Below are 26,015 nucleotides of genomic sequence, written 5' to 3'. Positions count from 1 at the left end.
AATTTTCTTTTCCTAGTATTCAAACGTATTTGTTGTGGGAACGATAGGGTAGAAGGAGATCGTCCTTCGACTTTGTACGATTAACGCTTTGTACAATTTCGGTCTGAGTTACAACATCCGTGATCGTTCTGGACCACAGCTTTGGAGCATGGCATAGTTTAGGATTAACATTCGCATTTCACTGGGAAATAAGTGCGCGTGCAACTGCAATTTCATAAAATTATTATATATATATATATATATATGTATAGTTCTAGCACAGGGAATTGTACATGTCGCGAAATGAAACACGCTCTAATTGCACGCGCAACGTCTGATCTCTCGATAAAATTCCTCAGTTGATCAAAAACCGCTTTGCCGGATTTAACTTGCCAAAGTATATTTTGGCGACTAAAATCGTAACTTTAAATTGTCTGCCGGAGACGTTCAATGAAAATATCGGCGCGAAATGTATGCGGACAAGTGCGACTGACTAATTTGTTTGTCTCCCACTTATCACCACCATTCGCTTGGTCAAATACGTAGAAGAATACCAAAAATTTACCGATTAATTGTTACTTATTGTCAATAGAATACATAGAAATTTGCGCTTGTACTTTACCGTTTGATAAATTGCAAGACGCAAGAGTAAAAAATAGCCATAATTGCACGTGCAATTATTACTCAGCGCGAGACAGGTACAAGAATGCTTGTAGTTGTCACCATCGCAAGGGCAACGATCTTATTCTACATAACATTAGCCACTAGCAACGTGGCGAATATATATGTATCCATATCATATACATATGCATACATAAATATGATGTACGTATGTATATGTATATATATATTTATAAATACATATGGATGTATGTATATATATTTACATTTGTAACGAGATTTGTAAGAGAGTAAATAACCACAAAAAAAACGAGAGATATAATTTAAGATACAATAATAGAATAGTTAGTGATTTGTTTTTCCGAAAATTGCGAGCTACCTAAACGCGATAACTTTCGACGATACCCTCGACGAGACTCGAATCTGTTTTTAACGAACACGATATAAAAAAAAGTATATATGTATATAATACCAAAGTACAGTGTTGCTCGGCAAAAATTGCATCAATTTTCCAAGCTCTGAATGTTAATAAATAAAACGCAACATAAAGCAACAAAAGTGTTAATCTCCTAATAAACCTTAATCCTACATGAAAGGTACAAAAGTTACATCTTATTTACATAAAAAGTATACATGTATTATATATAAATCTGCCTGGTAATTAAGATAAGAAAATCATATATATATATATATATATATACACACACGACTGTCACAATATACATAAATATATATATTTGTATATTGTAATAAGGATTTCATCTACATTGCAAATGATTTTAAGCTAGTTTCATTTCTTTATGCAAATTACAAACGTGCAAAAAAGATAATAATTGCTTTACACTTTCAAAAAATATAACTACGATAGTGTAAAATTTGTAAAAAGATAAGAACTATTTTCTTGCCTCGTATTCTTGAAACTTCATTTAAGTTCTCTCACAAAACACAGATTCGAGTCATCTTCGAAACTTATCGTCTGTGATGTAACGCGCGATCACTCAGTAACCGCGAATGATTTCTCGATCGCGTTCTCCTGCAATCAATACACACATTACATACCACACAACCCACACACACAAATATACATAAATGTACAGAACATCTCAGAGAATATGATAATCAGCAATAAAAACCTTCTTAATGAAGCTAAAAATTCAACATTGTTGAGTCAAACCTAAAGGTTTAATTATTGGTTCAACAATATTGAATTTTGAGCATCATTTAATTTTTAACATTAAATATCTTGATAATCAATATCTAAAATTAGATGCAAACAGAATTTCGAATTTATTAAAAAATAATCTTATTTTTTATTTATATTCCTGAGACTTGGATCTCTTAATTTTCAATATTAGATGCCGGTATTAAGTTGTCCTAAATTATTTTAATAAATATTAAATATATATTTGAATTAGATTAAGAAGCCAGCTTCAAATTTCTTTGAGAGTAATCTATTAATGATTCTCATATTTTCTGCGATATACTATATATGCAAGGCATTCAGGAAATTTTTCAGTTTTAGTTAACAGTGATGTACATTTAAGTAATAATTCGTTAAAGTATTTCGTTTAAGGTAATCGCCACGTTTTTTTTTTGTCAGTGTTCCTTAAACTGTGTTCCACGAAAATCTAGAAATATAACAGATAATTCTACATTGATTAGTATGTTAATTGCGACAAATATTTATCCTTTGTTATATCTATTTCATTGTAATCCATCCAACACAAATAAGATTTAATCGTAGAAAGAAAGTTACACTGAAAAAGTTTATACTATCCCTTATGTTTTATATACAAGGTGTCCGTCCAGATGTCCTTTCACACACACACACACGCGCGCACAGATATTCTTTTATTTATAATATAGATATCTGTTGTAATGAAAATTAGCAATTTTTAACGTTTCTATTAACGATTTATTGTTGCATCAGTATTGAAACAACCATCACTTTCTCTGTCTTCGGTTTAACTTCTAATTGAAAGGACATCGTCAATGATTGTAGCGGAACACCCTATAATCGTAACTTTCGTCTGCTATTGTTTCTCAAGGAGAATCTTCATAGAGACTCGAAGCACGACAAAGAAAAGACTCTATCCTTTGGTGTCTCGTGATTTGTAAGTTTAAGAAGCACTGGCGTTATCGATCACTGCCAGCATGTTACATCTACGCGCGGCGAGAGACAGTGGTGCATGTTAAGTTTACAATTTCCCAAGACAGATCGACTGTCTTCGGGACTAGAATCGATCGTCTAATGTACACTTTCCATTTCATCTTTCCCTACTTTCCAACAGTTGCCCCTTTCCGCGAAATAAAAAATAACCGACAAAAAACTAGCTAGTACATAAGACACTTATTACAATTAAAAATTAAGTTTTCAACGCTCGCTATGTATACTTCCTCTACCACGGGGGTCGTCAACAAAATCCGCGTCGTAATGCCGCATATCGTTTCGACGTGCAACAACTCCAAAGATCTGTAGAACATGGATCTGCGAAAATAGATTACTTTATACAGATTCAAGAGTGTAAGAGGAAAGATAACAAAAATCCATAAAGAGCTACTTATGCAAGATATTATGGTACTATAGTACTATTCGTGCTATAGTACTAATAAGTATAGTAATAATGATTAATGATCTGAATTCAAAGATGCATGGTACCTGTGTACGCAGAGTGCACACAAAAATACTACCAAATATTTAAAACAAAGATCATTGAAAAGAGGAGTCTATCATAACAATTATTCGTCAAAACAGTTTCCTAGTTCCTACTCGTCAAAATTTCTAATGGCAAGTATCTTTAAAAATAAACTCTGTCTAGAAACTAAGAACTTCTAAGGCGCAAAAGCGCGGGAGGATAAGAAAATCAATCGAAGATCTATAATATCAAAGATTCATGGAATTAAGAATCCATAGAAGGATGTATAATTGTAAGTGTCCACAGAATCAACAGTCCTTGGAGCCAAGCATCTGTTTTACATCAACGACCTCCGAAAAGAATGACATATAATTTCAAACAGCATTCAAATCCGCCAGTTGGCATAGCGCCGATACTTTGGCTCGAGCTGCTTCATCACTTCTTTGAATTCGTCGATTTCATCATCGTCGACGTCATACTCGATTGCGTTCGACTTGTTCCCTTCGCTATCCTTCGCCTTCTCTTCTTTTTCCTCCGCTGCATTATTTCGGGCTGCAAAAAAATGAAATATTGTTTTCGTCTCGTAATATTTGTGCAAATATATAAATTATGCATTTTGCATTTTGAAAGAAAAGCTGTGCACAAGCATTCGAAAAATTAAATGAAATGACAATAATAAAAGAAGTTAAAATTTTTTACTAAATGATTTATTGTAAAATCCTAGTTATCGTAAAAAAAACTGTAACAATAAATAATTTATTTTAAAAATTGTAGTATATCGTGCAACAGCAGAGGAAATATCAAAAGGAAGATGTGTACATATATAATAAGAGGAAAATACATATTATATAAAAACGAGGTAGGAACAAGAGGTGTACAAAACAAATGTAATAATTAAACTTTTCTTTTAATGACTTGTTAATAAAGTAAAGACGTTATGTGTTTGTCAAAAATAGACGAGGGTAAAGTAAGTAGCAAGGAAGCGAACGAAAAGATCGCCAAGAAGTCGTGGAAAAAGTTGTGTTGAAAGTTCTGTTACACCAAGAAATATTGTGTAACGACGCGTGAGTCTTTGAAGATTTTCGAATGCTCCAAATAATTCCGCGAAAGAAACGAGACAATTGTACCCATCGCCGCAGTTAGCGATTATTTCTTTAACATTTCGTTACATTTAAGTCGCGATGAACAGAGCATTCGAAACTTTTTGAAGTTCTCTTCTTCAAATGTTCCCAGCAATAGCAACAATAAAAGCTGATATCGTATAAGGTGCAAAAAGCGAAAGTCAAGAAAAGTCGAAGCAGTGAAAGGCGTTAAACCCTTAGAATGTATGGCTCTTCCACGTGAATGCATAACATAAAATCATCCATTCAAGTGCAATTATCTCTGTGGACATTACCCTTGTGTCTTAATAATTTTGACCTGAGACTAGTATAACGAAATCACTTGAGCCTCGAGGAAACTTAATTTTGTGAAATTTATATCCGATTGAATTGTGTTGTAGAAACTATGGTGAACCGAAGAGGGCTCATTTGGTCCTCTTAACTGAACGATTCCCTAAAACCCCAACGAATCTTGTCTGGCTCTTTCAACACGTGACATCGTATTTATGAGAGCGTCTGTAAGCATATTTTTCCCAGTGCGAAATATATTTTTTTTTTCTTCTTATCTGTCGAGATTACGTTGCTAAGATCGTAAGCCAGCTACGCCGAGTGAATGGCGTAACGCATTCTAGGGTTCTCGTAGGAAGTTCCGAAGAGAAGCCGAGAAGAAGGGCACCGCCCGGTACCCGCGCTCGATATACTCACCTGGTGCCGTGTATGGCTGCGGGAAGATGCGCGACGCCTTCGTCGGCGACGGTCCGCGCCGTCGTACTGACGACCGTGCACTTGATGCTGTTGAGATACGAGTGCGCGACGCCGTCGTTCATGCCGTCGTTATCTACTAGTCGCGTCTCCCTGGCAAGAAAGTCCGACGCAAACTCCCCGTACTCGTCGTTGTCATCGCCCACACCGTTGTCGTCGCGCGAAGGCCTCTTCGGGACCACGACGACGTCCAGCGTCCGCCCGGCGGCGGAGTCCACCCTGATGCATATCGACGAGCATTCCGACTCGATCCCGGAGTCCACGCTCTCCTGGAGGCTGCTGCGCGGCGGCGGCAGCGGATCCGCGTCCGTCGTGCCGACGACAGTGTCGTCGAGCGTCAGAACGGTCTCCTCGATACCGGAATCCTGGCTGTTCCTGTGCGCTCCCTCGGGATTCTCGATCAGCAGCGTGTTCGTCGACGTCGCCCTCGAGGAGGATAGCTCGAAGTACGACTCCGCCACCTTGGCGGCGTCGTTCGGCGAGCTCCCGGACGGCACGCTCGGCGACAGCTCGTCCTCCACCGAGGTGCCGTCCGTGGAGATATCCGTCATGCAAAAAATGAGCTCCTCCGCGTCGGACTTGTCGAGATTCGCGGACGTCTCGTACGGCGTGACAAGGATGGTCGGGTCGATCCGTCTGTCGTCGTCGACGGCGTCTTCCGACTGGTCCTCGGGCTCGGCCGCGTCTTTAAGGATAGTTCGATGTACGTCGACGTTATTTGGCATGAAAGACTGTCCCTCGTGATCCTCCTTGAACGCCTCTTGGCCTCCCGAACTCATCGTCACCGATTCGCGCGGTTCTACCTTAATATCTACACTTGTACTTTTACGGTCGGCGGAATCGCGGCAAGTATCATCATCGAGGACTTCCGCCACGTCCTCCTTTTCCTCATCCTCCTCCTCCTCTTCCCTCTTCGTAGACTCGCATTGACGATCTTGGTCGACAATGCAGCACGTGCTACTGGTAACTTTCTCGTTTAAGTGGCCGTTCGAGTCGACGTCCTTCAACGACCTCAACGGCGTCCCGACGTCGTCCACCGACATCGACGACACCCAGACATCGTTCAACGACGTCGACGATGTCCCGCAGTTGCCTGGCGTACATTTAATCGTGCCGACGTCATCGCCCGTGCTCGTCGACGCTCTCGTAGTACTTACGCTATCTACGATTTTCCTATCATGCCCTATGTTACAAATCGGAAAACTACTATCACTAGTCTGATTAATACTGTCCGTGGTTGTATCACATGTCCTCGCCGCTAAGGTATTCACTCCTCCAACCGCGTCGTTACGCTCTAAACACTCCCCGTCGTTATCCTCTAAAACCTTCGGCCCGTCGCATTCCAAATCCCCTAGATTGTCGCGTCTTAAACGTTCAACGTCATTACGCTTCGCATGTTCTGAATCCTGCGCGTCGTCACGCTCTCCTCGATCCACGTCGTCACTAACAAAATCGTCGTTACACCCTGTACTGTCGGTCTTACTTAATTCTAAAGCAGAACATCCGGCTGCGTCCTTTAACTTTACAGCTATACACACGGTGGACTTGCTCGCCAGCGACAACAAAGCCGCCACGTCCGACTCAACATAGCCGCCATCTAATACTAAATTATCAACAAAATCGTCCTTTGATTGCACACTTTCAGGTAACAGTCGATCACTAAAGTCAGATTCTGTCCATTGTAACTTGTCTGCGTAACGCGCACCGTCCTCCTCAACACTTTCTTCATTAACGTGTACATTTCGCATAGAATCTTCCTCGTCGTTTCGGGCAATCCCGTTGTCCTGATCTTTTAAGTTCCCGCTGTCTCTCGCGAACATCTCCCAATTATTAAACTCGTTGTCACTCGCAACCTTATCTCTTTCCTGATCTCGTTCATTTTGGCTGTTTTCGATAACTCGAGTCTTCTTTTGATCTTCAAAGCTCTCATCGGTGCTCCTGGCAACTTGCTCCTTTTCTTGATCTTCTAAATCCCTAGTCTGACTCTCTTCCTGGCCGATCAAATTCTTCTCATCACCCTTGATAACTTGGACAAACAACTTCTGCTCGTCATTTCTTCCTACCTGATTATTTTCTCGAACGAATAAATCGTCCTCGTCATTCTTGACAATCTGATTCCTCTCTTTAACGATTAAATTCTTCTCATCATCCCTCGTAATCCCATTTCGCTGCTGATCCAGTAAATTACTCTCGTCGTTCTCCTGCCCGATCAGATTCTTGTCATCGTTTCTTGCAACCTCGATTTCTGTCGATCTTTCTGAATCTTTCTCTTTAACATTCGTATCCTGATTTTTTGCCTGACCGGAGAACTTAGTGCCATGCTCAGCGAGATTCGTGTGAGGCTCGAGCTTGAAAGATGCAAATATATTGGTCAGGCTCTGTAACTGCGATACGTTTACTCTCACCGATCTGTTTCTCGACAAAGATCCGTGTTCCGAAGACCATGAACTGTCGGTGTTAATCTTGGTTCGGCTCTCCTTCAGGTACTGCTGCAGCCTGTCGCCCAGTGCCATCATGCCGCTTACGTTCTCCTGTAGAGAGCTTCTCGTATCCGCGGCAACGCTCGACGAGTCCGAGAAGAACTGGCCAGGATGCTGGAACAGGGACAAAAGCTTCTCCAGGCTGGACTTGTGCCTCTGTACCGACGTGTTCGCCTGTTCCCGCAAATGTGGCTCTGCCATGCGAGTCGAGGACGTATCCGAGGTAGTACTTACGGAAGACTCCAAAACGCAGGTAGACAATCCTTCCGAAGTCGTCCGATTCACGCGCAATTCCGAAGGTTCATCCGAGGACGATTTAATCAAGGCTTTATCCTCGACTACGCTAATCCTCATCGAAGCTGTATCCTCATCCGGATACGCAGGTACCTGTAGTTCTTTTGTACTAATATACACGATGCGATGATCCTCGATCGCCTCGGTATCCTTGTCGGGCATTACTATGCTCTCGAGATCTACCGTAACGTTGCTCTGATTCGCCGCCTCGTCGCAATAATCCTCGCGAATCGTCGTGATGTCCTCGTTTCTTTCCGACTGCGCGGTTATATCCTTCTGAACTAACCGCTCTTCTTCGACCTCCGTTATCGTATCGCGTTCACTTCTACACGTCGCGATATCGCTCTCATCCGTCCAGATTCGCGGTTCAGCTCGGTATACTCCCGATCGCTCCTCCTCCCCCTTCGTTCCTTCGTCACAACGATCTTCGTTTTTGGCAATGTCTTCGTTTGGGGACATTTCTGTCGATATCGCAACTACGTTAAGCGTATCTACGAACGCGGTTGTGCTAGCGGCCTGCGTCGCATGTGTGTCCATCTTGGTTGCGCTGTCGGGATCGTCCGAGTCGGCTGCGTCGATTCTGACGTTAAAACCGATTGTGACCGAGCTGCCGCTGGATGAGGCGACGACTGATTTGGGCGACGAGCGGTCGGCGCCCACCGACTCGACGACCGACACGCGGAACCGCGATGAGCCACCGCTCGTACTGGGGAAGAAAGACGGGGAAGAACCGAGGGACGGGGAGGAGCCGAGAGACGGCGGAGTGACCGGCGAGGAGGACACCGAGGAGTCGGCGGAGCGCAACGATGCTTCCGACACCCGACACACGACGAAGCGATTCCGGGACGGGCTGGGGATCGGACTGGCGACGGGAGAGGGGATGGGACTGGGAGCCGGGGAGCGCAGACGGCCTCCGCTGGTACGCTTTGGCTCCAGCATAGTGCGCGTCGCCGGCTCATCGGCGGCTAACATCGCCGATCGCGACGGGCTTGGCAGTGTCTGACAGGTAAGCGAGATCTTACGGGAGCTCGCGTTCAGCAACCGGTTCGAATGCTGCGGGCTCTCAACATCCTCGGCCGACTCCTCTAGCAGACGGCGCTCCACGTTTTGGCTACAGCAGTTGCGAATCTTCGCAGCCATTTCCTTGTACTCGTGCAAGGGACCGTCCTTTGTGTTTAAAAAAAATTAAGATAATTATTAAACATAAGCATTATTAAGATGTATGAATAATATTTTGTTATAAAGTTTTTGACACCCCAAAAATTATACATAACTGCAAGATTTGCCGTTATGAAATAAGTATCGACACTCACTATTCTTATCCGAGGTTTGTCGTCCAAATCAATCTGCGTAATGGTCTTGTTCTTTTTCATGACATTCACGAGAGCACGCATTCCACGCATCTGTATACTGTTATCCCGTAAATCTATCCTCTGCAAAAGAAAGGAGTGATATAAGGCACAGCGAATTATCGAGAGCTCAAGTGAAAGCATTACCTGCAAAACTTGATTCGTCTCCATTATCTCAGCGAGCGTAATTATTCCATCGCATGTGAGTTCCGTAGATTGCATGCCCAATTGTAGGAGAACACGATTTTGCTTCAATGACTCGTTAACGGTGCTCAATGTTTCGTCTGTCAGCATATTTTGGCCGATATTCAGAGTCTCCAATGTTTTCGATAACCCCTGAACATAAATTATTGTGGACGTAATAGGACAGCAAACACATGAACAGCATACTTTTTGTGTGTGTGTCGCTTTATTTATTTTATCTTTTACTGATTTAAAATAGCTTCAGATCTTCTTTCGTTCGTGATTTTTATGAATTGAGTGTAAACTGCTAATTCTCTTATCTCGAATTATGCTAGCATACTTACTAATAATAGCACAAATAAACATACATAAGAACAATGAACACGCTAAAATTGATATAATAAAATAACAGCAACAATTCTAATAATTAAAGTATCAATCTTGCTAAATAAAATTTATTTGCAAAAAAATTATAATTGCAATTATTAATAATTTACATTTATATCAATCACAAAAATTACCATGAAACACGTATCATCAACAACACAATTGAAAAAAATATACCGAAAGAACATTCGGAAGATATTCGTAATACGTACTATAATCCTTGAGAAGTAGGGTGATGATTTCTTGGTCAGACGATTATTCCACAGTATTAGGATGCTAAGTCCCTTGCCAGTTTTGTCCTCGTTCACTTGATTGATCAGGCCCTCCAATATATCTCGTACCCCGTCGTCCTGGACGTTATTATTACTAAGGAAAAACATTTAAAAAAAAAAAAGAACAAATCTGTACTAACATTGTTTACTCGCTTAAGCGTAATGCATGCCTTTTACAAAGATAAAGCAAATCTAAAAACTACACATAAAAAAATATTGTACTTATGTATATAATTTCTACCAATTTTTGCGAAAAATTGAAAAACATTCACAGAAATCTAAAGATCAAATTTAAAAAAAACATTAATACACTTTATACACGCATTCAATTGTTTCCGAAAAAAGCTTTTAAAAAAATAATTGTTCTTAATGATCAAGTGGTACATACCTAATATCGAGCAATTGCAACTGATTGTTCATTCTTAAGAGAGATCCAAGCTGTATAGCATCGTATAAGTCAAGCCCGTTATCGGCTAAATATAGTTCCCGTATACCGCTATTTATTTTTAGGGCTGTAACTGTTAAAAAACAAAGAGTCATAACCCATACAAATCAATCATGAAAGAGAGAGAAAGAAAGAGAGAGAGAGAACTTCTAAAATTTATTTTAATAATTGCACTAACATATTATAATATTTTGATATACTAATTTTCTCTCGTAAATTATAACAATAAATGTTACTCTATTAATAAGTAGCAAACAACACAATTACATTATAAATGCAATGTAATACACAATATTCTAACGTATGAGAAAAAATTATTACGCGATAAATACCAAGCATGATAACTGCTCTGCCCGACAGTCCACAATTTTCCAATTTAAGGACTTGTAGATGGCAAACTGTCCGTAATGCACGGGTCAGAATGTTCATGTTTTGTTCGTCAAACTTTATGTCCCCCGCTTCAAAGTGCTCTAAACTCTCAGTCTAAACAAATAAGAACTGTATTAATTACACACTCCTAGCACTTTCACTTTATATAATGTCACGATGACACACATATGTCTTGAGATATAGCCAAGCAATAATCAACTAAAATTTAAGTAAAAACAAAAGTAATTATGGAAAGGAATTTTGACATACGACCAATATAAGAATGTCTTACAAAAATCTTTTGATTGATTGCATAAGTACCTTCTTAATCATATGTGAGCACGCTTGCCAGCCGCGCGCTCCGATTTCTGGATTAGACGAAATATTTAAGTGTCTCGCAGATTCATAATATTCCATCATGTCAAATAATATCACGGAACTCTGTAATAATTATTGGTAATCATTAATATGGAACGTGCATATATTAAAAGTATACTCAATAAAATAATACATATTTTTTTTCCAGAGAAATACCTCGTCATTGAGAGATGTCCTTTCTAAATCGATTTTATTAAACTGTATTCTCTTCAGTATCTCCTCCAATGGTTCGACATGATCCTGATCCAAGACTTCCCCTTTCAAATTCAGCTCTTCGCAGCGATCTTGAGATATATCCAAATTCTATGTAACAAGAATGAGAACATGTGAAAGAGAACTCCAAAATGTTTTTCCCTACAAAGTTCACTGAATGTCGAAGCTTGTAAAAACTTTTCTTCGTTCTTCAATGCGGCATATCCGTGCATTACTACGATTTGATTTATCTGGTAAAAAAAAATGTCTCACTATATCGCTACAGGGCTAGTAGCACGTACAAAATACCGTGACAAGGAAGAATACAAAAAAAAATAAACTTTGCTTTTACTTCAACCAGTTCAGCGTTTTCGTCAAATAAACAAGCTCAACTTTCACGTAAATAGGACCGGGTCTCTGCGAGATCGTTTACTTTCTTGCAACACACGTTGTTGCTCAGACTTGAATTCAATATTGCTTTTAATATACGCCGTAAGACGGTTATAAAAATATAACATTGCTCGGAGTGTTATAAAGAAGTAAATAGATTTACCTCCAGTTGAACTAAAACATTTTGCAAGGGTTCGGTGGCGTGACGTGCGCAAGACTCCTTGTATGCAAAGATTAAGTCCTCGCGATTCACATTTTCAGCTGGGAACAATTAGTAATAGTTTTATTTCATAACGTACAAACAACATAGATCATAACACAAATTGCAAAAAATTACGTCTCGACTCAAAATACACATATCTTTGTGTGTATATTAAAGATAACGGAAGATAGAGCGTTTCAAAGATAACGGAGAAGGCAGGAGATTTCTTAAAGAGGATAGAGGAAATTTTGAAAAGACTTATTAAAAGACAAAGTGAAATTTTTACAAATATTTAGCATCCTCGTTATGCAATTTCTTCTGATGACGCAATCAAGTAGGTATTTATGTGTATATATATATATATAATATATCGTAAAAAAATATATAACACACAAAATAGAGATAGAATATGAGTGTGAAGTTAAAGAAAAGTCTGCAATATATCGTGGTGTACAATAATCTATTTATTTATTTTACAAGAGTCATCATTTTTTACACAATAATTACAGTGAGGAAAAAAAATATGTATTGTTACAGTTCTCTGTCGCGTGTTGTATCAGGTAAGTTTTAACATCACTAATTCTCTCTCATCAAACTTATAATTAGTACGTGGTTCACATTGCGAAATCCTTCGCTTGGGACAGTCTATAAAAAAACACGATAGCGTAGTAACAAAATAAAACCGTGCTAAAAAAATCACGTGAACGACTTAAGAATCCTCTTCTTATTATTAAAATTTCCATGGACGAACAATTATTATTCTGGCCCTGAGCAAAACATTTCTTTAACGTGTACAATTTCTATTGAATTGAAAAACGACTTGACACAGAAATTAGTTGAAAAATTAATCGTACATTTTTATCATTGTTATTTAACATATTTACACGTTGCCATCATACATTGGACATTTTTGAATGCGACCGATGGAGTTTCTTGCTGCATCTTCAAAACAACTTACAGCCTTGATCTCAAATCCGATAACTTTTATACAAAGTTACAGCGAGCAGCTACTTACGACTCACTGCGTCTTAAACGATACGCACAACAATAGTTCTTTTTTTTTTTCTTTTTAATTGAAATCTTGAGAACAAGCGGAAACAATCCTGCAACATCGTAACATCGGATTAATCATCACATCGTACATCTCTGCACCAAATCTTAAGCACCGTGGTGAATCTCCGTTGCTTCCAAAAGTGGTAATTCACAAGTCAGATCTTATATTTAACGTTCGTCTCAAGTGTGTTAATATTCGTTAAAGTTTATCTTCAGACGCTGTACGACTCGTTTTTTTACCGGCTACGGAGTATCTGAAGATGAACTTAACACGATTATATACAAGACCTGACTATGAATATCGGCCTAAGAGCAATTTACATCACGTCAAAATTTACATTTATGCTTGAGCACAAGCCACCAAGAGCGTTCTTCGGATCACGACAAAATGTCCGCAAACTGTGATCGCGTCAACTTTCGCAGAACACCAATCCTGGTTAGTTATCTCATCCTCCTCCGTCCGTGTCATATAAATGTCCGCAAATGTCAATGACAAAACCGCTAACCAGAGATCTACTCAACCTAGAGATCGTTGGAATCGGTCAACGTCGTTAAATCTAAGTTAAACACACGGTGCACAGTCCGAACGCGTGGCGCGTGCTCCAAAGGTGGTGCGACCAGCGACTCTCGAGCCGGTATAAAAACCAGGTGCGAAGGAGCGAGGGCGGGGGCACGCAGGTCGCGGAAAGAGGTGGTAGCAGGGTACTCACCGTGCCGCCAGGGATCGTCGGGTTCGAGGTAGCCCGTCACCAGGTGACTGTCGCTCAGGGGAAAACTGACTCGTCGGGGCGGCGATTTCTTGGTCCAGGCCAGGGCGCTTCGCAGCTGACGGCCGTCGATCCACACGTAGGGTGACGGCGGGGGGCCGCCGGTGCCGAAGCGCGGCCTCCTGCTGGTGTACGACGACGTCGGCGTCGCATCGCGCTCGCCCTCCTCGCCCAAGGTCGCGAGCGTGTCCCCGCGGGTCTGCGCAACCGAGTCCGCTCCCTCGCTCATGCTTCCGCGGCCTCTGACATATTTCGTCGGAACACGTCGGAAACGCGGCCCCCGCGAGCAACCCAACCGCGGCCAGGCACGCGCGCACTCACGCGCGCGCACGACGGAATCGCGTAATCGCACGCATGCACGCACGCACAGCCGCGCACGCACGCACACATACGCGAAAGGAGTAAGGATAGCTACACCGGGTCCCGCACTCTGGCCGAGCTGCTGCGCGACGAACGACGACCGGACGACCGGACGACGTTTGTCAGGCACGTCAACCGTCAACCAAGCAACCAACGTCAACCCGTCAACGCGCCTGGCGGAGGCACGTAATCGCTGCGCGCACCGCGCCCGCCATCTTTGTTGCCATCGAAGTGAAGCAGTGAAGTTGCGCACGCCGCCGTCGCCGCCCGAGAAAGCTAGATGGCGAGCAGCTATCGCGGACACGCGCGCTCGCTATAATTATTGCTCGGCGAGCCAATGAGATTTCAGTTATGAAACTTATAACAGAAGTTTCTCAAATAAAAATTTAGATGTGCTTTTCAAAAACGATCGTCATTTTGGTGCATATGCAGTTTATTAACAAAGCTGAATTAATAAATATAAATATTGGGTCTGTTTCTTTTAGCACTGCACTCTTTTAGCTGGGCTGAACTGGTGCAATAAGTTAGAGTGAGACAAGTATATTATATTTCACTCTAACTTACTGCACTAATGTGCACCAGTTCAGCCAGTGCAGCTAAAAGAAACAAACTTATTAATTAAACCCTATCGAATACATTATTTGCCAGCCTGGCGCGTGACCCTGACGACATCCCATAACATCTCCAACATTTCCAACATCTGTGAAGAAACACAATATTATTAGAAACTTACGTTCGTTGTGCAAATATACAATTTTAAAAATACAGAGTGTTCATCCTAATGCTGCGTTCCCACTATACGCGTCGCGCGTCGCGCATCGCGTCACGACGCCGCGTCAAGAGTTATTCAATCAAAACGTTTCATTTTACGACGTCATTTCCGACAAGATCTTGCGTCGGAAATGACGTCATAAAATAAAACGTATTAAATTACGTATTAAATACGTATTAAACGTATTCATTGGTCGTATGACTCTGTGCTATTAGTCATACGACCAATAGCGTGAGAGTACGGTTTTTTCTATTTTTTAGGAAAACCACTGACCACCAAACGTTTTTTAATTACGATATTCGTGACCACCAGACGATTCCGCGTTGATTGAGCCGTATGAAAGTCAATTTGATTAATAAATAATGTTTATTCATCAAATTACCGAGCCAACGTCACGGAGTCATGCGACCAATGGCGTGAAAGTACGGTTTTTTTTATTTCTTAGGAAAACCATTGACCACCAAACGTTTTAATTACGATATTCGTGACCACCAAACGATTCCGCGTCGATTGAGCCCTATCAAAGTCAATTTGGGTGATAAATACAATTGTTCCGACTAGTGGCACAGAGGTGATATGTCCGGCATTATGCGCATACGGTTTTTTTTTATTTTCTGGGAAAACGGTTGACCACCAAACGTTTTTATGACGATATTCGTGACCACCAAACGATTCCGCGTCGAATGAGCTATAAAAAAGTTAAATTGGTTGAAAAATAAAAATTGTCCGGCTAACTTCACACCGGAAATTTCATTTTTATTTCACAGGAAAACGAATAACCACCAAACGATCGGACTAGACTACCAAAGACCACCAAACGACCACCAATCGATTCCAATTAATGAAAGTCGATACGTTGAAGTTGTCCGGCCAACTTCATAAAGGTGCCGCGCTGTATCGATCCGCCGCGTCGGCGGCGCGGAGCGGCGAGACGCGATTGGCCAGATCCGGGGGCTCGACTCACGAGCCAATCGCGTTCGAGGTGTCGCCCGACTGTGCGGGAGCAACGGCCCGCGCATTCCGCGCAAGCTTGTCATAACTCATACGGGCGTTATATCCATAGGTTATATCTGTTGTGTACGAGGGTGATGTGTTTACATACATATAAATTTAATTTTTTCACGCACAAATCGAGTCATTGTTGATTCTATACCGATCTATTCAACAGAATATCGCGTTTGTGCGAAAATATACAGTGTGTGTATCACAGTGTACGTATATGTACATTTAATGCCTTTGAGATTGTAAAATTGGTTATGTACCCACGATAAAGAAATAGCGCCAAAAACGATATAATTTTTGTATATTTTTCATCTCGCTCTGCAAAATTGTCGAGTCAAAAGAGAACCGTCAGAAGAAATAGACAACTATCGCACACGAGAACTAGATTGTAACCGAGCAAAATGTCAGGGCCAATGGTGCTGTGTCAGCTATGGATGGGCGGTGTGAGTGAATTGTCTGAACAATTTGACGGACAAAAATTATTTCTCCTCACACGACTGCTCCAATATAAGTGCCGTTACTGATAAATTTTTCGATTCCAGTTGGAGCCATACATGACAGAGAGCTTCATTATGAATGCGTTTCACAAAATGAGCGAACAGCCGCAGACGGTAAAAGTTATGCGGAATCGGTATACCGGCGAACCCGCGGGATATTGTTTTGTACATTTTCCAACTGACGAAATGGCGCTCGATGCCATGCACAAGTTGAATGGCAAGGTGATACCTGGCTCAAATCCTGTGAGTATAGCTTTGTAGACACGCGTCTGAAACTTTTTGCTCAACTTTTACCGTAGAGAAACGAGCTTAAAAAATTTTTCTGCCCTTTAATGGATAAAAATACCATGATTTTTCCAATTAATTGAGGTTAAATTCATGTTTCAATCTGCACTTTTTAACGATGGAATATTTTTCCAATAAAAATTCCTAGTACGATATATGTGACGTGATAACTGGGAATTAAATCTGAATATTGCTCTAACAATAAGCTAATCAACGTCATATTGCTCGATATATATTTTACAGCCAGTCAGATTCCGGTTAAATCATGCCAGTACTACGGGAAAACCTGCCGCCGAACGAGAATTCAGTATTTGGGTAGGCGATCTGTCCACGGACGTAGACGATTACTCCTTATACAGGGCGTTTGCCGCAAAATATAACTCTATAAGGACGGCTAAGGTTATATTAGACAGTTCTGGATTTAGCAAGGGCTATGGCTTTGTCAGATTCGCAAACGAGGAGGAGCAAAAAAATAGTCTGATCACTATGAATGGTTATAGAGGACTTGGAACAAAGTCGTTGAAAATCTGCAACGCGGTGCCCAGACCTTGGAATAAAATATCTGGGTATGCTTTAAGATTGTATATTAAATAGTATGAATAATATGTGTGTAAAAAGGATAAATTCTTTTCTCTCTAGTCATTACGCGAATAATATTCCTTTACTATTATACCGCAAAGAGATAACTGTACGTTTTATATCTCTCTCTCTCTCTAATTAATAATGTTAAATTAATAATTTTAGTTCAACTCCACCGCAATCAACTTCTGAATATCAAGCATCAAACATGAATTCAGAAGCATATAATTATTATGATACATCGTCATACTGGAACAGTTACAGTGCTTGGCAACAAGGTTATTATGAAAGTGAGCCGACGTCAGATACTTACAACAGTTATGTATCCGATCAGAAACCCGAGGAAGATGAATTAGAATTGATTGGTATGTTATTTATCTTCTTATGATAATATAACAAAACAAATATATGTTTTTTTTTTCCATTGAAACTTACTTGAATATTCTAATCCATTGCTTTATATGCCTTTCCCTTTTTTATAGAGCACTCGATCCCCATTGACATCGATAAGGTGAACAGAGAAATAATCGAACAAGATTATAATTTATGGGATGCTTTGGAGAGCTCAAAATGGATTCCATGTGACACTATAGAATTGTGCTATTAATTACTAAAAAAAAAATTAAATAAAAGATACAGTAATCACAAAGATATATTACCATTATTACCACTATCACGCAGACGCAACACGAAAAATGTCAAAAATAAAAATTTCACGCAATCTTTTAAATATATAATTACATGGTGTATTTTTTACGATCTATGACATTGGAAACATCACTTTCCGTATATAGCATGTGCATTTTTATTGCAAAAATAAATAAATACATTTCAATTTGCTCAATGTTATACGTGCAACAGCTACGATTTATTCCACAGTAACTTCAATATTATTTAAACCACTTATATTAATGGTCGATGATGCAACTTTACGGAAGATACTCATGGCAGTATTCTCAATGCTGATAATTTTTACAGTACGTTCTATCACTGAATACTTGCATGGTGGTTGATGTAATTACGTTTATTCCAATATTTTTTCTTGCACGAGTCGAATTATTCTTAATTCTATACCGATTTACTCAATAGAATATTGTGATTGTACAAGAATGTACAGTGTATTATATATACATATATCCGGTATTTGTGTAACATAAAACAGATTATGTAAATAGAGAAATAGCATTAGGGCAATATATTTTTTGTCATCATTTCTCATATCGCTCTACAAAATTTTTACTTGATACACGAATTGAACGACAAAGTAAGTGGACATACGCATATAAAACTTCTAATAAAAAAGATTTTTAAAAAAGTAAATTACACGACCCTCGTTTTTTGCACATACATACATTGCTCAATTCTTATCACGTTTTTCCGTTTCGTCGGAAAATAAACCTACACACACAGGTAAGAAACGTTTCATACATTATAATTCCATTGCAATCAGTATAAAAAACATATTTTACATACACAATATATATATAGTTAAAAAAATGAAATGTTTATCTTACATTATAAATTTACAACGTTTAATATCCCAATTAAGGATATATCCTGTTAGTAGTTTTTTGCTTTTTAACTCTCCGTCTGTGTAAACGCGGCATCCGAACCAAAATTATATCTGCTCATAACTGTAAAACTTGCAAGAGCCTGTCAGAAAATATTAAATAAACGATATTTATCAAAATGACTATAAAATCATCAACTACAATTGCTGCGTTCAGCGGAAAAGCAGCTCAGTGAGCGCTCAGTGATTTTTTGACATGATGGGCCTTGCCTTTGGGTTCTTCCCCAGATCTAATTGTGGAAACCAATCGTAATAAAAAATCATTGAGCGTTCACTGCGAACTGCTTTTTTCGCTGAACGCAGCCAATGTAGACATATTTTGTAAATTTTTTTAGATTTTTTTAGAATATTTTAATGTAAGAAAAAATAGCGTCAAACATGACAGACCCATGTTTACGTTCCGAGGGTGCAAAAAAAAACGTTTACAGATGGAGGGTTAAGTTAGATTATAATTAATTGCAAAAAAAATCACTTTTCAGCGTCATCCACAATGTTAATCGTATTCGGTTCGGCATTTTCCGATTTATTGGATAAAGGTTTCGATGACTCATTCCCGGATGCCGCGCTAGGTGTAACCGTTGTGGTGGAGTCGATGTTCGAAGCAACCATATAAACTTGTAAAATAGTATTTCCAGGATTCTCTGTAGATTCTTTCGAGACGATTACCAAGGCTCCTGGCTCCATTTGATTAATGTTCGGTATTATCTTCATAATATTGTCGGAACAAGACGTTTCCGTGTTTCCACTATTCGTAACTGATGTATTTACATATTCTGTAACTTCGACAGCTACGTGTGACGGTATCATAGGCTTGTCATCTATTGACGTTTCATTCCCGGTATTACTGTTAGACGTACTAATATCAGGCGCTTGTAATTTTCTTATTTTCTTCGTCAGTCTGCCGGATCTAGTCGGTCTGGGTTGATAAACTTCCTCAGAGCTGTCCGAATCAGCACCTGTGTCAGAGCTGTAATCATCGAATTTCTCAGATTCATCGTCCAAACGCTTCTTCGATTTCCGCGCTTTGCAACTTTTTTCCAAATGTTGCTGAGCACTATTTATGTCGCTATTTATTTCTATATCGATTTCACCGTTTGTCGATTCTATGGTTGTATCTTCAGTTCCTTGATCGTTGGAGAGTTTCTCACACTCTCCGATACTTTTCGCTACTAATCCTGTAATCATTTAGTAAATTAATTTCCCATAAGTGTAATAATTCGTACAAAATATAATTCCTTAATATATCCATTCGTTAAGAAATACTCTATTACTATTGTATTAATATTGATCACATTATTATCACGAGATAAAATTACAGTATACTTACGATGCTTGCGTTTTCTGTCAGTTCTACTCAAGCATTGTCCGTTCTTAATTTTCTCCGGTGCTCTTTTAGGCGTGTCTTGAAAATTTTCTAGTTTTTGCAGCATTTCTGATGACAAAACATATTTTGTGATTTACTTGTTTAGAACGCCAATAAATCAAAACTTGAAAAAAAAAAATTCATATAGAAGATGTATTAGGATTAACCTACAAAAGTTTTTCAATATTTACATAGTTACAATTAAAATTTAATTGCTGTTGTGGTAAAATCTGAAACTTGCCATAGAGACCTTTAATTAAAAAATCTAAACGTTTACAATTAAAATAAAAGATGCTTAGAATTTTACTAATGTAGCAAAAAACTATAAATTGTTATAACTACGTTAGTATTGAGGATCTATATTCATATATTTCTTACTTGAGAATAATCTCTTAAACAATTTGTCAAAGTTTTTTATACTCATTGCTTAATATATTTTACAACTGCTATGTGTAAAAGTAGAGAATTAAAAAATAAATAAATAAATAAAACTTACCTAGTTGCTCTCCCAGCATATCGGTATCAAATTCTTGATGATATTTCAAAGCTTTTTCGATTAATTGTCGATTAACTCTCTCCTCCTTCTTATACTTCTGCTTAATTTCTTGTCTACTTCTATTCGGGAAGTGTGCTTGCATCAATAGAAAATCCGTACCTACTACGTTTAAAACTCTGTAAAATTTAAATGTTTCCCATTTCGGCCACTCCTTGCTCCTCTTATGCTTCTTGTAGAAACCACCGCCATGGGAATTTTCGTCCTCGATAGTAGCCTCGCTCGCTAATATTTCTTCATCTCTTTTCGCATCTGTTTGTTCTATCACGAGACTTTGTTCGTCTATTATCAATTCACCATCGGGACCCACTTTCACCTGCGGCGTGGGCATTGCCTTTGGTCTGGATGGATCATCCTCTTCTTCCTCTTCCACCGCCATGGGAATTTCCACCGGTCTGGAGAACAATCAGATTTTTACAATACAACAAAATTTTGTTATATTTTAAATTTCACTACCTATTACAATTCAATATACTCACTGTGGCGTAGTCACTTGTCTTCGTCCAACTGGCATTCTCTTCATAGGATTTGACACGGGATTATAGTATATCAAATCGTACATTTTCAATTGGCTTCTATCAGGTGCTCTATTTTCATGCTTCAGCAAAAACTCCCTTCTGGCTTCGGCCAGCTTTCTCGCAGATTCCGAAACCAGCATACGTTTTTTCTGGGTCGTTTTAAATTTCGGAGGACTGTTTTGATTGTCATTGGTAGTACCTTCCTTATTGCTTTGTACGGAACAGATGGAATCGTTTCGTACGCGACTCGGCACGACGGATTGCACTCGCTTGCTGTGTTCGTCCTCCGACTCACTCGCGCTCGCACCACTTCCCTGTATACTGTTCTTTCTTATTCTACCACCACTGTCCAACCTTGGAGTAGGTCTCATGAAACATGGGCGAGTCTGTATCTTTGTAGGAGAGGCTGAAAAATATGTATATAATAAAATACACATAATCTAAGGTAATATTATAATATATTGATATTATAATATATTATATATAAATACATTGACACATATAAATCAAAATATAAAATATTTTTCTTCACGCGTTCTTTTAAATTTCTTAATCTTCTCACATGACCCTTACCTATATCTGATACTACAGGCACATCTGGTAGCAGAGTACTTTTCTGAACCGATCGATCGGTAACTTTGTCTGGCTTGACTCCAGTACGCGAAGATTCTTGAGAAATTAGCTTTGCTTGAGCACGTAACTCTTGAGAGTCTGGTTTTCGCGGAGAACTCAATTCTTCAGAATCTGCTATTTCGACTGTAACTGATTCTCTTAAACTGACTTTGTTTTGTTCTTTCTTCGTAGGTTCCTCTTGGACTCTCACAACATCTTTGACAGCTTCTTGCTCCGGTACATCGGTATTAAGTACATCTTCCTCTTCCGGTTTCTTTCGTTTCGGTATATCAGTGCCGAATACATCTTCTTCTTCTTGTTCTTTTCGTTCAAATATATCAGTCGTAGCTAAGTCTTCCTTTTTCTGTTCTTTTACCTTTGCAACGTCCTTAGTAGCATCTCGTTCTATTTTGACGTCAGATACGTTTTCTTCTTTCTTTTCCTTATCAGCCGCATCGTTAGCATCGATAGATGCTACCGAATCCTGCAGAGGCTTCTTCCGAAGTGGCACAACAGCCAAAGCCTTAATACGTGCTCGACGCATATCGTGTAAATATATATTACGATGGAATCTCTGAAAATGCCAATAAATCATAAAGCAATGCAGCTTATCGGCACAATTAGCGAGTTATAAACAAAAAATATATATTGGTACGTATACAGAGTGCTAAAGAACTATGTAGACAAACTCAGTGAAGGGTAACACGTGATAAACAACCTTTTCCCAGGAGAGGTCAGAAATTTCTCCTTCGTATTCTAAGGGGATGAAGGATTGTATGTATAATATATAAGGATATGTGTACTTTTGACATTGCCATCACCAATAAAACACGTTTTGTGGATTACATGTCTCTTCATTCTTGTGCAAACTCACCACCCCTTAGCATCGGAATCTAGAGGCATTTCTGACCATTATATACGTATAACTTTAAAATAATTAATTCGTAATTAAAAAATTGATAAATCACTGATCACAATAAAAATTACCGTGGGATCTGCTCTCTTCAACCAAACGTTCTGACTGCCATAACGCGTCACTAATGACTAACGACTAGGGTATATTAAAGCTGTAATAATGCCTCTTCGTCTCGCGTGTACGAGAGACGACGCGAATCTAGCGCAATCACCCGTAAAATTCGAGCCCGTAGTTCGCAAACAACGGTCTCCCCGAGATCAAGAGAAGTATATATCGCGCAAAAACGCGAGATGTCACGTGTTTCGAAGGTTATCCAGCTGCATCACTCACCGACGATGGGTTCGATTGTTCCGACGTGAACACGAAAGGCGGCTTCCTCGAGGGTCAATGAAACACCATCGTAACTCGTAACCCCGATTATCCCCCGCTGTAGCACGAGCGGCTGCGCGGTCACCGCGTTATCGCACAACACGTGGAAACGCACGCGACCGGACCGAACTCGGCGAGGTGCGCATCGAAATTAGAAAGGGGACGCGGAAAAGTCGCTGTCGCGGACACCGATCATCGTCCCTAATCGCGCTTGCTCCATGTCCCCATATCTCACCTTCACAATTCGCAAATATCACTCAACACCCGAACACCGTTCCTTCCGAGAGAAATATAAAGTTGCGCGATCGAGCACGATCGTGCGTTTCTGACGTTTCTCGCGTTTTCTCCGAATTTTGGATTTCGTATTTCGTGCCCTAGAGGACGCGGTAGATTCGCCCATTTTGAAAATTGAAAAAAACAATCTTTTTAATTTTAAAACATTTTTAAAAATTTTTAATTTTTCTCGACGTTATTCGCAAAATAAACGTGTGCGCAAATTCAATTTCTCGCAACGTTCAAATTTTCAAAACATTTCATTTTAGGTGCAAAAAGTACAACATAGAAGGAACAGCTGTTGAACCATATAAAATTATTCGAAAATTTTTAGAAAATCAATAAGCTTGTGTCAATAAAAGTTCGCGTACGCAAATATATATTTAACACAGTTTAACTTATACTTACGAAATAGATACGAAGAATTAAGAGGGAAAAATATTGCGTGATACAAAGGTGGAAATTCCGTTCGAAATTCTCTGGGTTCTGTATTTCTTAATTATCGCTTGAATATAACAAATATAAATATTAAAGTAATATTTATGTTATATTTATATTATACAAATGCTTATAAACTATTTTTAAGATGTTACACGATTCATTCTTGCAGCTTAAACTCTCGTAACGTCACGTGAGCGCCAGGTAAAAATTTATAATTCTATTAGAAAAGATTTTATTTCGCTGTTTACCCCTCTATCACATTTATAATATTTAATAATAGAAAAATATCCATATCTTTAATGGCTATCCATAAATTGTATATCCGACAATAATAGCACTGTATTCGGTAGTGGTCTAGGTTGCGGGCTAAGTACCGTAAACGTCTGTCTCTCGACATCCACGTTGGTCCTGTAAATATAAAAAACATATTGTCGTGACAAAAAATAATGCACTCGTATTGTTATTAACGATAAATATTATTAGGTGTGTCGAAAATCATATACTAACACACAGACGAATCCGGCTACGTTAGTCTGCACGACGTCGTCCTCGGGAGAATCGGCGAAGGATACGGAGAGCAAGTGATGCAACAAACTGGGTCCCGGCGTAACGGCCACCAATTTCGTCAGGTTGTCCTCCGCCTTCATGCCCAACGGCATACAAGATGCCGGTAAAACGGGCGCCCCGATCTTGTATAATCTCGCCTCGCTCCACTTCACCTCGAAACTATGCGGATACAGTGGATTCCGAGAACCGTAGAAGTATTCCCTAACGCCCTGATCTCTCGCCTCGATCCTCTGTGTCTGACTCCTCTCGACAACGCCGCCGCTCTTCGGCAAAAAGACCACCTTCACGAAGTCCGGCATATCTCTCACCAATTCGTTGTAGAGTCTCTCCTGATCCAACACCAGAATCGCATCTACCTCGAACGCCTGCGCGGCGTGCGTGAGTAACTTGTAGCCGTCTCCCTTGACCCAGCCGCACGTATTTATGACGACTCCGGACGCCTTGGCCTTCTTGTTGGCTTGCAGCCTGTCCGAGCAAACCTCCGCTAAACGCGTCACGAGCAAGTTGTACAACGTTACGTTGGTCTGTGGCGTTTTGTGTCCGAAATGGAAGACCAACGGAGCTTGCTGGCTGAAACCCTCCACTATGCTGGAAGGTCGTTCCACCAGCAAGGCACCCACGGTGCCGGGAATAGCTATGTGTCCCTGACCGACGTCGAGATCGACGAAAATCGGTCTTCTGCCCATTCTAACCGCATAGTTCAACAATATTCTACAAAGCGTTGACTTTCCCACGTCGCAAGGACCCACGACCATCGTTATCGGACCTCGAGTGTCATCCTTCTCCGCGGTCTCCCTCATCCGTTCCATCGCCGCGTGGCAATTCAGGTATAGCCCCATAGGCGTCTCCTTAGCTACATAGCTGACGTCCGTCTTCCCGACTAGTTCAACGGTACAGCCTTGCCAAGTATAAATCGCGACTTTTGCACCGGCGGTAAACTCATACTTTTTCCCTTTCACCAATTCCGTGCCAAAAACTTCGGCCAGGCCATTCTTTAACTGCAATAACAAAATTTCGTGTTACCTGCTAATAAAATAAATAAGTTAGCGATAAATGAAATAAATTTCTCCGAGAGGAATCGTGTCCCGTTACCTCCAATGTAACTTTTTCATTCTTGCTCTCCACCTCGAATCTCAATTCGCAATCCGGATCCAACTTGAATTCTTGCACCACAGACTTTTCATCGGCCATTTCTCAATTATTTTAGGTTAATTACAAAGATGGAATTTTAATTACGCAAAATTCGCTAGCTCGACGTCGAATTATACTTGTCCCAGCTTGCTCGCATCTCGCAATATTTGTCGGTTCTGCGCAAAGCGATTATGAAACTTTGTAAATATATCTATAAACACGCGAAGCGTGCAATAACCTCCAGAACCTAATTCTAACCTAACCTAACCTAACCTCTCATCGAAGGGAAAAACCGTGAACGTATTGGTACGCTTGCCAATGGTGGAAACGCGCGCGAGAGTTGGCAGT

General features: G+C 40.0%; 4 protein-coding genes across 7 annotated transcripts; 1 reads left to right on the top strand and 3 right to left on the bottom strand.

Moving 5' to 3' along the window:
- Positions 1-3,645: 3,645 nt before the first annotated feature.
- On the bottom strand, positions 3,646-14,583 carry LOC143900062 (uncharacterized). Its single transcript, XM_077410996.1, has 11 exons — positions 13,803-14,583; positions 12,001-12,098; positions 11,412-11,558; positions 11,199-11,318; positions 10,841-10,991; positions 10,452-10,581; positions 10,004-10,157; positions 9,369-9,557; positions 9,186-9,305; positions 5,042-9,039; positions 3,646-3,788 (listed from the first exon to the last, which is right to left on the bottom strand). The coding sequence occupies exons 1-11, from the start codon at positions 14,086-14,088 to the stop codon at positions 3,779-3,781; spliced, it is 5,403 nt and encodes a 1,800-aa protein (XP_077267122.1). The 5' UTR covers positions 14,089-14,583; the 3' UTR covers positions 3,646-3,778.
- A 1,447-nt stretch (positions 14,584-16,030) lies between these two features.
- Secp43 (tRNA Selenocysteine associated protein) lies at positions 16,031-18,091 on the top strand. The gene is made up of 5 exons (XM_077411834.1): positions 16,031-16,436; positions 16,536-16,733; positions 17,019-17,341; positions 17,520-17,719; positions 17,837-18,091. The coding sequence occupies exons 1-5, from the start codon at positions 16,395-16,397 to the stop codon at positions 17,959-17,961; spliced, it is 888 nt and encodes a 295-aa protein (XP_077267960.1). The 5' UTR covers positions 16,031-16,394; the 3' UTR covers positions 17,962-18,091.
- A 12-nt stretch (positions 18,092-18,103) lies between these two features.
- On the bottom strand, positions 18,104-23,586 carry Bdp1 (transcription factor TFIIIB component B'' homolog Bdp1). Of its 4 annotated transcripts, XM_077411813.1 has the most exons (8): positions 22,958-23,586; positions 22,845-22,863; positions 22,689-22,726; positions 21,932-22,544; positions 21,320-21,764; positions 20,784-21,235; positions 20,252-20,356; positions 18,104-20,099 (listed from the first exon to the last, which is right to left on the bottom strand). In XM_077411813.1, exons 2-8 carry the CDS (start codon positions 22,855-22,857, stop codon positions 19,393-19,395), a joined length of 2,373 nt encoding a protein of 790 aa, XP_077267939.1. In that variant the 5' UTR covers positions 22,858-22,863; positions 22,958-23,586; the 3' UTR covers positions 18,104-19,392. The 4 variants fall into 4 exon arrangements, with proteins under 4 accessions (XP_077267939.1, XP_077267942.1, XP_077267941.1 ...); XM_077411816.1 differs by lacking the exons at positions 22,689-22,726; positions 22,845-22,863 and having other exon boundaries at positions 22,958-23,585; XM_077411815.1 differs by lacking the exons at positions 22,689-22,726; positions 22,845-22,863 and having other exon boundaries at positions 23,217-23,585.
- A 405-nt stretch (positions 23,587-23,991) lies between these two features.
- On the bottom strand, positions 23,992-25,935 carry Cbc (protein CLP1 homolog). The gene is made up of 3 exons (XM_077411827.1): positions 25,629-25,935; positions 24,477-25,534; positions 23,992-24,377 (listed from the first exon to the last, which is right to left on the bottom strand). The coding sequence occupies exons 1-3, from the start codon at positions 25,725-25,727 to the stop codon at positions 24,266-24,268; spliced, it is 1,269 nt and encodes a 422-aa protein (XP_077267953.1). The 5' UTR covers positions 25,728-25,935; the 3' UTR covers positions 23,992-24,265.
- Positions 25,936-26,015: the final 80 nt, after the last annotated feature.

Source organism: Temnothorax americanus, unplaced genomic scaffold (assembly GCF_048541705.1).
Source record: "Temnothorax americanus isolate GAGA-0224 unplaced genomic scaffold, ASM4854170v1 Scaffold3, whole genome shotgun sequence".
Classification (NCBI taxonomy): Eukaryota; Metazoa; Arthropoda; class Insecta; order Hymenoptera; family Formicidae; genus Temnothorax; species Temnothorax americanus.
The sequence above is the reverse complement of the archived record's forward strand: the minus strand, read 5'-3'. Positions and strand labels throughout refer to the sequence as shown.

Excerpts from the sequence above, each read along its gene's own strand:
- Secp43 (XM_077411834.1), top strand. The coding sequence starts at position 16,395 with ATGTCAGGGCCAATGGTGCTGTGTCAGCTATGGATGGGCGGT. Across the intron at positions 17,342-17,519 it reads CCTTGGAATAAAATATCTGG|TTCAACTCCACCGCAATCAA; the intron begins GTATGCTTTAAG and ends TAATAATTTTAG. Across the intron at positions 17,720-17,836 it reads AGATGAATTAGAATTGATTG|AGCACTCGATCCCCATTGAC; the intron begins GTATGTTATTTA and ends CCTTTTTTATAG.
- LOC143900062 (XM_077410996.1), bottom strand. The coding sequence starts at position 14,088 with ATGAGCGAGGGAGCGGACTCGGTTGCGCAGACCCGCGGGGACACGCTC. Across the intron at positions 9,306-9,368 it reads AGACGAATCAAGTTTTGCAG|AGGATAGATTTACGGGATAA; the intron begins GTAATGCTTTCA and ends TTTCTTTTGCAG. Across the intron at positions 9,040-9,185 it reads ACAAACCTCGGATAAGAATA|GACGGTCCCTTGCACGAGTA; the intron begins GTGAGTGTCGAT and ends TTAAACACAAAG.
- Cbc (XM_077411827.1), bottom strand. The coding sequence starts at position 25,727 with ATGGCCGATGAAAAGTCTGTGGTGCAAGAATTCAAGTTGGATCCGGAT. Across the intron at positions 25,535-25,628 it reads ATGAAAAAGTTACATTGGAG|TTAAAGAATGGCCTGGCCGA; the intron begins GTAACGGGACAC and ends TTGTTATTGCAG. Across the intron at positions 24,378-24,476 it reads GTAGCCGGATTCGTCTGTGT|GACCAACGTGGATGTCGAGA; the intron begins GTTAGTATATGA and ends TTATATTTACAG.
- Bdp1 (XM_077411813.1), bottom strand. Across the intron at positions 21,765-21,931 it reads GCCTGTAGTATCAGATATAG|CCTCTCCTACAAAGATACAG; the intron begins GTAAGGGTCATG and ends CATATTTTTCAG. Across the intron at positions 20,357-20,783 it reads TATGCTGGGAGAGCAACTAG|AAATGCTGCAAAAACTAGAA; the intron begins GTAAGTTTTATT and ends TTTTGTCATCAG.